The sequence below is a fragment of the Microtus ochrogaster genome, unplaced genomic scaffold, assembly GCF_000317375.1.
Source record: "Microtus ochrogaster isolate Prairie Vole_2 unplaced genomic scaffold, MicOch1.0 UNK139, whole genome shotgun sequence".
Lineage (NCBI taxonomy): Eukaryota > Metazoa > Chordata > Mammalia > Rodentia > Cricetidae > Microtus > Microtus ochrogaster.
Window position 1 is genome coordinate 414,267 of NW_004949237.1, and position 10,933 is coordinate 425,199.

General features: G+C 35.6%; 1 protein-coding gene across 1 annotated transcript in view; it reads right to left on the reverse strand.

Annotated features, from left to right (window-relative positions):
• Positions 1 to 299: 299 nt before the first annotated feature.
• The window catches only part of LOC101998679 (bile salt sulfotransferase 2-like), a 49,893-nt gene continuing 39,259 nt past the window's right edge, over positions 300 to 10,933 (reverse strand). Inside the window, exons 5-6 of the mRNA XM_005371921.2 lie at positions 8,965 to 9,139; positions 300 to 489 (exon numbers count right to left, since the gene is read on the reverse strand). Of these exons, the coding sequence (XP_005371978.1) occupies positions 377 to 489; positions 8,965 to 9,139 (288 nt within the window). The 3' untranslated portion in view covers positions 300 to 376. The remainder of the gene's footprint in view (positions 490 to 8,964; positions 9,140 to 10,933) is intronic.

The following is a 10,933-nucleotide window of genomic DNA, read 5'->3' on the forward strand; positions in this document are numbered from 1 at the left end:
GATTCAGGGCTGCAGAGATGATTCAGAGGTAAAGAGCACTGCACTAGCTTGGTGTAGAAACTGAGTTCAATTGCTAGGACACAAAGCATGTGGCTCACAGCATCATGTGTCTACAACTCCATGAGAATCAATGCATTCTTCTGGCCCCTGAAGGTACTACACACAGACATGTATATATACAAACGCACACACACACACACACACACACACACACACACACACACACTACAACTAGTGCAACTCTAACTATTATTACCATTACTACTAATACTACTAGTAAATGTTTAAATACTACACAATTCAGTAACAGGATTTATTTCATTTTCACACCCAGTTATTCACACTTCCAAATACATGATTTAATAATTTTGAGAACTTATTGCCATGGGAACAGTTCTGGTGGGAAACCATTCATTTTCTCCTGGAACACTTTATCAAAGGCTTCAGCCTGGGCTACTGTAAAGTAGTTCTTCCAGTCTCCAGTCATGCCTGGAAAATGTGAAGCAGACACAAAGATGGTTTAATGATGATCTTAAAAGTATCACTCCTTAACTTAAAACGCTCTTACCTTCTGCTTGACAATACCCAAACAGTATATAAAATAGAACTACCAGTGACTCCCTGGTTATCCTTTCATATATTTTGAAATCATATGAAAACAGGCATATACCTATGTGGAAATAATGCCCCACCTTCTCTCTCATCATGTCAACTACATAATCTAACTGTATCAGCACTAGCTCTGACTTGTCGATTATTCCTGATTTGTACTACATCTGCCTCTATCACAATGTCCAACCCAACAGAATTTTCTTATCTCAATTTTCCATAGTTTAATTGTTCTTTCTACATTTCAGTGTTTACTTATAAAAGTTCTGCAAAACATTCAAACAACTTTTAAAATATCTTTTTAAATTAATTTTAATTACGTGTGTTTAGATGCACATGAATGTAGGTTCCTGCAAAGATTGAAAGCAGCAGATCCTTTGTAGCTGAAGACACACACAGAGGTGAGCAACTTGGCAGTTGTATCAATGATTATATAAGATTCTGGAGACCCAGAAAGTGCCAACTGTGAATGTCGTAAGATTCTGTTTTTAGTCAGTATGGTGTTTTGTGATGCATGAATATCTAAATGATTTCATCCCCTTCCCTTTTTACTTTTCTTTGGTTTTGATCACTGCATTCCAATATCTCTCTAATTGTAATCCTAAATTTTCTAACTGTTCACACCGTATTATGTGTTCCTTCACCTGGAGTGCTTATGTCTTCCATGTAATCATGTCTTGTTCTTTTTGTTTCTATATTAATGCCATTGTAATCATCCCTTCTTCTCTTCTTTCAATATAGAACTCTGAAGCTGCTGGTTTTGTATTTAATTTCATGGTTGTGATGCTTTGATATTCTCTACTAATTTCCATTTTGTATATATGCATAGAATATGTATCTAAAATATTTAAAAGGTAAAATAATTCTTAAATTGCCTAAAGCTTCATTTTCTAAAGCATATCAGACATAGAGAACAGGCTCAGTATGGAATTTTTTAAAGCATTCCAAAATAAGTGAGAAATGTATTGGCATTGTTCCATTTTGCTGATGAAGAAAAATTTGTTCCTGAGATGTTAACAAACAGTGATGTTTTCATATTTGAAGCCAAAAAAGATAGGCCATAGAAATCATCCTTTTCCTTATCATATTGCATGCATTTATTAGATTTATTTGTTAATTATGTATACAACATTGTGCATTCATGTATTTCTACAGGCCAAAAGAGGACACCAGACCTTATTACAGATATAGTGAGCCACCATGTGATGGAGGAAGGTCATTGGATAATAAAGAAACTGCCTTGGCCCTTTTAATAGAACAGCAGCTTAGATAGGCGGAGTAGACAGAACAGAATGCTGGGAGAAAGAAGCCGAGTCAGGAAATTGCCATGATTCTCCCGCCAGATACAGATGCAGGTTAAGATCCTCCCTGGTAAACCACCAGCTCATGGTACTACACAGATGATTAGAAATGGGTTAATCAAAGACATGAGAATTAGCCAATAAGAGACTAGAACTAATGGGCCAAGCAGTGTTTAAAAGAATACAGTTTCTGTGTAATTATTTCAGGCGTAAAGCTAGCTGGGTGCCTGGATGCATCCCCGCCACTCCTTACTACAACCATGTGGTTGCCAGGAAGTGAACTCAGGACATCGGAAAGAATAGGCAGTGTTTTTAACATCCGAGCTATCTCTCCAGTCTATCTCAATACTTTCTGTATGTTAATTTTAAATCCTCAATAGTATTTATAAAAGAAAATATAAAGATTCATAAGTAAATGGAAATTATTGATATACCACATTCAAATAATATACCATTAATTGATATGACTATGAGAGTGTCATCTCTTATGTTGAAAACTTATCAGTATCCATTTCTACTCTCAGCTTCATTTTTACCATGATCATTAGTACAGTTTTCTTTATTCTTTCCCACAGTACATGTGTCTCCTAATAAGCCAGAATGGATACTGACTACCAGAGTCTCAGCAAATTCAATATGATTATCCATTTGAATGAATGAGTTCAGTTAAGAGAAGCATGACTTTGGAGGTACACAATGATGCTCTAAGTCCAAATATGTCAAAATCCTGTGCATTTTACACACATATATTTCTCATCGTTCCTTCTTTCTAAAAATCTCATCAAACTCTGTTGTGTCAGGGGTCAGGATAACCCTACTTGTATGATGTCTTAACTCTTGTTGGAAAGGAACTTACTCATAGTATTTGTGGCTACATGTCTCACAATATAATTTGTCCAGAACTTTCCTGGCTTTTGTTTTGGATTGCAAATAGTGGGATTCTTCCTAGTTCTTCTTTCCTTTGTGCCTCAGACTAATGTATTCTCAGAACATCAGTGAAAATGATTAGTTACTCAAGCACTCGGTCTAGGAAAAATCCACTGTGAAGTAATAAGGGATAAAACTGGTGACATTTGTCAGAAGACATTTCTTCCAACATGCCTTGATTGTGAAAATGTCTTTATAAAACTTTGGTCAACTAAAAAGTAGCTTAACAGGATGAACATCTCTCTTTCCTGGAATTTCTGTAGTATCTAAATATGGAATAATAATGATCAAAATTGCTTGTGAAAAACTATTACTTGAATATTAAAACCAGATTAATCCCTTCTAGCCAGATTACTCTCCCAGGTAAAGAGTAGCTCTTCTGAATAGCTCTCCAGAGGCAAGACCAGGTATTTTCTAGTTTCCTGAAAAGACAAACTAAAGAATAATTAAAATAAGTGTAGAGAATTTCTCCCAGAAAGGATAGTATAATGCTTAATAACATGACTTTACAACTATTATGATTTAGGGAATTAGGTATCTAATGGTAAACAATGAAATTAAATTTAAAACTATTCTTTTATTTCCATATATATATTCCATATAAAAAGGAACCAATCTAATGTAGGAATTTAGAATGCCAACAGCATCCTCATGCATTTTTTAATGGATAAGTAAATAATCTATCAAGGTTCATAACTTTTCAGAAGAAAGCAGCCCAAAGGGTACTTTCTTAAGGTCACTTGAAAATGTTCCACAAGAAAATCATCTTGAAAAATGTACAAGGTACATAAACCTAGTTTCTAATTCTTCCAATTTAAATAACACCATCAATGTTAGGACAGAATAATTAGAGAAACAAATCAGCCACATATATTTTGTTTCCTTGGAGAGCTTCCAGCTGAAAGTCAATATAAGTTTGACAAAGTAAAAGTATTTAGCTTGCAAGAAATATCATAAATTTGTCTCATGTCTTACAATTGAACATTTTTCTATAATAATTTGAGTCTCTAGGATCTAAATGGAAAAATTATCAAAACTAAATTTAAGGTTCACCTTGTTACTTAGCTTCTCTAAAATCATGAACTATATGGAGAAGAAGAGGGAGGAGCAAAACTTGAGGGAATGAGATAGTCGAGATGAGAACAAAGAAAGAGATGCTTTGATTGAGGGAGCCATTACTGGGGGTAGGAAGAAACCTGGCACTAGAAAATTTCCCAGGAATCCACGAGGATGACCCCAGCTAAGATCCTAAGTAATAGAGGAACTGACCTCGCCCTTTAGTAAGACTGATGAATATCTTAAATGTCACCATAGAACCTTCATCCATCAACTGATGGAAACAGAGGCAGAGACCTGCATCGGAGCATCAGACTGGGCTCCCAAAGTCCAGTTGAAGAGTGGAAGGAGTGAGAATATGAACAAGAGGTCAAGACCATGGTGGGGACACCCACTGAAACCGTTTACCTGAGCTAATGGGAGCTCACTAACTCCAGTCAGACAGGGACAGAAACAGCATAGGTCTAAACTTTTCCCTCTGGATGTAGGTGACAGTTGTATGGCTGGGTCAGACTGTGGGGCCCCTGAAACTGGCACCAGGATATATCCCTACTGCATGTATTGGCTTTTTTGGAACCTATTCTCTTTGAATTAATACCTTGCTCAGCCTAGATATAGTATGGAGGACCTTCCCCAAAACAATATGCCTTACCCTCTCTTAGGAGTGGATGGGTGGTGGGGTGGGTAGGTGGAGGGGATGAGGGGGAGAGGTAGTGTGAACTGAGACTGGTATGTAAAATGTAAAAAGATAGTTTGTTTTCTTTTTTAAAAATAATAAAAAAGTAAATTTAAAAAGAAGTTGGATTTCTTGGTTCAGTAATAAAAACAAATGAGCACATTTCTCAATATTACCAGACTAATAAAGATGGTAAAACAGATTTGCTATCATGCTAAATGGGTACTCATAAGTAATTCTTCCCCCTAATAGATCCTGACTAGGCCTGTAACTACAATTCTACTTTAACTTCCTTCCTGTACTCCATACCCATTCACTCCTGTTACAGAGAAAGGGCTGGATAATGACAAGAGCTTAATTTAGTGAATAGACAATGTTTCCAGAAGGAAATTCCCTAAGTGTGTGCCATTAGCTCAGTTCTCATGGTGCCTTTGGGCAGTTGTAGGGGAGAAATAGTTTTGTCTCCTTGGATTTGAAAAAGAAGGCATCTATTTCCAAATGTTTTGGAGCCTATTTCCTATGGTGGGATGTCTTGCCCACCATAGGAAATGCACTGGAGAGAATCTTGGTCATGATGCAACTTGATAAACCTTTCTTTGCTGAATCCCATAGTAGACCATACCCCTTCTGAATGGAGGTGGTGGAGGAGGAGTGGATGGGGGGGTAGAAGGTAGTTGTGGGAGGGAACAGAAGGAGATAGGAAGGGGAAACTGTAGTTGGTATATAAAATAAATAAAAGTCATTTTAGTATTCATGCATGTGCAGAAAACTCCCAAGTAAAACAAATATAAATACTCATCAGAGAGAATACAGAAACATATGTGTGCAGATTCAATTAACTTTCCTGAAGTTAGAATTCAGTGGAACTAACTGAGATATTTTTTGTTCCACCTAGGTTGAATTTTTTTATTTGCACACAAAAGCTAAACTATATGTGTGCTTTTTGTATAGGCCTTTCACACAAAAATTACATTTCATGTAATTTTAAGGCACTTTCAGATATTTATTCACAATCTGTGACTATTATTTTCATTATGAAGATTTTATAAACTACTGCTTCATGAAAAGGAAAATAGCAGTGTGATTTTTTTCCTAAACATAAATGCTCTTGCTATCAGTCAGCACCTGTTTATCCAATGGTGAGTCCCTTATTCTCCTCATTCCCTGCAAGCCCTTATTTTTTAATTCATAATACAACAACAATTTCATTTGCTGAATTTTAGAATTGTGAGGGCTAATTTGACATGTTAAGCCTCAATACTGGCTCTTATGGTAAGTACTAAAAACCTACTGGTAAAATTGTAAGGAAATAGAATCATTGAAGATTTTTATAAAAAGGGGATATTTATTTTTGTTTATATATAAACAAATATATATTTGTATATATAAATATATTTTATAAACAAATATATACGTATATATGAGGTTTGTATATATATACTATTTCAACTTTTGTCCTTTATCCTAAGTGAAAAAGAATGTCAGTCAAATCTAAAGTATCACAATACACATAAATTTTCAGTATACCTGAGGACACTCTATAGACAAATTTGTTACATTTTAATTGGAGACACACACAAAGCAATTATAATCTGTAGACCACACTCTTCCTCCCTCTCTTATTCTATTGAAAAGAAACAATCTAAGTATAGTTATCAAACTACATAGTAAAGTAAAAAATTTATTATTTATAAGTAAATGAAAGTTTTATTAGTCTTTTTCTTTGAGCAATACATGTATATTAGAAATATACATGCATTTTCCAATCTACTTTGAATATTAGTACTGGGCCTGTATTAATGATATGATTTACTAATAAGTGATTGAAACTTAGCTTATTGACTTTTGTTCTTGCTGTGATAAAAGACCTAAGAAAAATAAGGTTAAGAAATAAGTGTTAATGTAATTTATGTACTTTCAATATGAATACTTATGATAAATATAATCAATATATTGTATATGCAATACAATATATATTGTATTACAGTCTGGATAACTTTTATTTAGAAGGAGAAGTGAGAGGTTCACATTGTTAGTGCTGGGTGTTGTTTGACAGGAAGAAATGATCAATCTTGTACTGCATTTGAATGAGCTTAGGAAACATTTACAGACACAGGCCTGGCTTTCAGAATAGCTAGTAGATTGTCTTAAGACAGAATGACATTACTTGTGCTTTAACTTCCATTTTCATGCATTTTATTGGTGTGGGACAAATGTCTATATTCTGTCAATTATATTTTAAATAAACACTGATTGGCCAGTAGCCAGGCAGGAAGTATAGGTGGGACAACCAGACAGGAAGTAGAGGCAGGTCAATGAGAACAGAAAGAAGAAGGAAGTTGGAATCCCATTCCTCTGCACTCCTGGCCCCGCCACAGAAGAAGCAACATGTGACTGCCTCACTGAAAAAAGTACTGAGCCATATGGTTAACACAGATAAGAATAATGGGCTAATATACATTATAAGAGTTAATACAAAGCCTGAGCTAATGGGCCAATCAGTTTATAGTTAATGTAGAATTCTGTGTGATTTCTTTGGGACCTAATGACTGTGGGAACCAGGTAGGACAGAAAACTCAGACATTATTATTCTTTCAAAATTTTTTCCAAACATATGCATCTCAGCATCCTCTATTTTTAACTCATAAATAAGGGTGGAGTAGGTCAGAAAGTTGGTCTCCCTCTTCAATGACCTGGTTACCAGTGGGAATCATAAGTGTTAGTACAAGGAAAATAATTCCCCAGAATAAAATCTATGTGTAAATGGATATCATATATAATCTGTATGATAACTAAATTACAAATGACTTATAGAGTCAGATCAAGTACATACATACATACATACATAAACACATATATACATGCACACACATATATCTGAGGCATATGATACATGAATCATACTAAGTTTTAGAACAAAATGAAGTATAATCCTACTGTATTCTCATCCTGGAAGAATGTACCTGGAAAAGAGGAAATGACCATTGTCCTCATGGAATTGTGTCCTAAATTGTATTGCATTGACTCCAGTGTGTCTCTGTCAACACTTTTGCTTGTCACTTTTCATAGGCTTCTCTATAAAACATGCTATTTCCTTCTTTTAGCATTTCATTACTGTTTTTTTTCTGTAAACATACTCTTTTACCTCAGCCAAATTCTGATTCATTGCAGGAAATCCAAGAATATGCAATTTTCTCTTTAGTTGAGACCTTAAGTTCTAGTACAGACAACTCCATCTCTACAGAGTTTGGATCAGAGAATCTGAGTTTATTTGTCAACAACAGGGAATTCTCCCTGATGCCTCAGTCCTTAGTGTATACATGATCATATTCTTGAGGTGAAATGTATGTGTACTTAACTCTGTCTTCAAACATCATTTTGGGAGGATACAAGAGTATTAGATTAAATGCAATTTGCTAAGAACTTTAAATTACACACACACACACACACACACACACACACACACACACATATATATATATATATATATATTCCTGATCTTGTTATATTCTAGTACCTATTCCTTACTCTCTAGAGTGAAGGAGAACTGAAGGTTAGGGCTGAAGCATTTCAATTATTGGAAGAAGAAAATTGAACCCATTACCCTCTGTTTCCTGCATCTCTATCCAAGTTCTTTACTCACCCGTAAAGACCTGACATCTTACTCATTCTGTCTTCCACCCCGAGTCCCATCACATCAATTATTTGTTAATGAGGTGTAATTTGTTAATCAGGTGTGATTCACTCTGGCAAAATTACATCTAAATTTTATAGCAATGAAACCACACCCATAATCTGATCCCAGCGTAGAGAGGTAGCACAGACATGGAGAAGATGGATATTATCATTCTAGCAGAGACAATTCAGAACAAACTGAGTAGCCCTGATCCTGAAGCAACTCAAATTTAGGTTGGAAAATACCATCATATTGTAGCAGTGATGAATAATTTCCTTCAGCTTTATGGGGTCTATATCCAGCTTTCTGTGAGTCAGCAATCTTGACATGTTTCAACATCTTTTCAAGACATTAATAGAAGTGATATCTATGATTATCATCCATGATATCTCCTTGATCCCATGCATTAGACATTTTTCAGAGTCAAGGTCAAAGTACAGGAAACCTTGTAAAGCCTCATTGTAACAGGTCCACTTCTTTGCTTTCTATTGTTGGTTTTGGGCACAACCATCTGCAATCCCCAGGTGCTCTCCAAAAACAAATTATTTGTTTTTGGAGTTCCTGAAGCCCACATCATCACCATGGAAATATTCCCCAGTATGGTCTGTGAGAAAATACAAAGTAAGGAGCAATGACTTCTGAAACATTCCCTACTCTTTGTTAGAATCTCTTTGGAGAAAGAAGCCCTCCACGTGTTCTGACATAGAAAAGTTCTTTACCTTTTCTCAAGAGCTTCAAATCATGAGCAATCCTATCTTGGAGGAGACTATAATTGGACATGTTATTTTCTTTCATGGCTTGGAAGGAGCTGTGCTTGAGGACCAGATCCAGCTCTTCTGTCTCTAATTTCTTTCCTAGGAAGTCACAAATCTTCTCTATGGTTTTCCTTGTGTCCTAAAATAAGAAGAAACAGAAATGAGGGTAGTAAACAGAAAGTGCTGAGTGAATAGATACAGAGAAGGGAATTATGGATGGAGTTTGAAATGGGGAGCATGAAGAAAGAAATGGCACCATGATATGTGAAAGCATTGAGAAGGGAAATGTAAGAGGATATTTAAAGTGTAGGAGTCACATAGCATTTGTATATTGAGTATATTCCAATGTGGCTGATCTCTGGCCCTAAAAGACAGAGGCTGGAATCCATTTTAGGTAGGAGATTAACATTAGAGACAGGTTGTTCTCAAACTTACTTTGTAGTGGATGAATGCCTTAAATATCTGATCCTCCTGTTTCAATCTCTGTAGTGTTGTGTTCACAGGTTTGTGCCAATATACCTACTAAATGCACTAGGGTGTTTCTTCTTGTGATGGGGTCTCACTATTGAGCTCTGTCTAATGGTATGGAAGTTGCTATGGAGACCAGAGTGACTTTAAACTTAAAGAGGTCAGAGATCTTTTGCCTGGCTGTGCTTTCTAAGTGCTATAGCAAAAAGTTTGCACCACGATATGTAGGTGGAAGCTGCTCATTTGTTCTCGGCCACCCAGACTGAAAGTAACCTCATGGAAACTGTATTAATTAAAACACTGCTTGGCCAATCACTTAAGCATTTTGCTAGCTAGCTCTTATATCCTAAATTAACCCATTTCTATTAATCTATTAATTTGTATTGCCATGTGGTTGTAGTCTAATGGTAAGTTTCTGTCTGGCATCCGGCATCTGTGCCTGCAGTGATTACATGGTTTCTCTCTGACTCCTTTAATTTTCTTTCTATATCTCTGTTCAGAGTTTCCACCTGACTTTACTCTGGTGAGTCACTGGCTGAAAGCATCTTCTTTATTAATCAGTGGCAATAAAACATATTCACAGCATACAGAGAGGAATGCCACCTCACCTCTCTTTTCTGTCTAAATAAAAAGCTAGGTTTTAACTATAACATAGTTAAATTACATATAAAAACAGGTATCAAGCATGAATTACAGTTACAATATTTATATCTACTTTATATTTTATAAAAACTAAGGGATACTATAATTATAGCTATTCTTCAACTCTATCAAAGACTCCAGAAGGATATAATATTACCTAAGTTAGCAGAAAGTGTGTTGTGAACAACTTCCAAAACTCTAGAATTGACAGAGACATCTCACTGCCTTTACAGTCACCCAAGGTTCTTCTGTAACATTGGGACAATCATCTTTAGCCTATAGGCCCTAGTGTCTTGCAGACTTTTCCACGAAGCAGGAAATTTGAAAGACTCTTTTGGCTCTAATGGCAGTTTGTCAGTCACTTTCTTCTGTGTCCTACAGAATGTCTGGTAGACTCTTTCATTAGTCAGGAACAGTAAAGGACTGTTTCCCCTTCTTTAGGCAACTTTAACAGTCATTCTTTTGTGTGTTCTGCATGTCCAGTTCATACAGCATAATATCTACCAGTCCAGGTAAGAGAAGTTTCTTGCCTACATGGCTAGCCTTGTCACAGTGAAGGCAAATTCCAAAATGAATTTCTTCAATGCCCATCATCCTCTTGAAGAAATTGGTTATCCCAGAAGCAGATGTGTCTCATTGTTATGAAAAATCCTAAATTCTTTTTTTTTCTCTTTATTTTGGGGAATTGGTATTAGATAAACAATTAGGGAGCTCATCCCTGGGAGAAATTAATTCTCTCAGCAGTCTTTAGCTGCCTGTATTTTTTCATCATGTTTTTTATTTTATTTTTTTTTATTGAGAAAAGGAAAAAAAACAAGTTTCC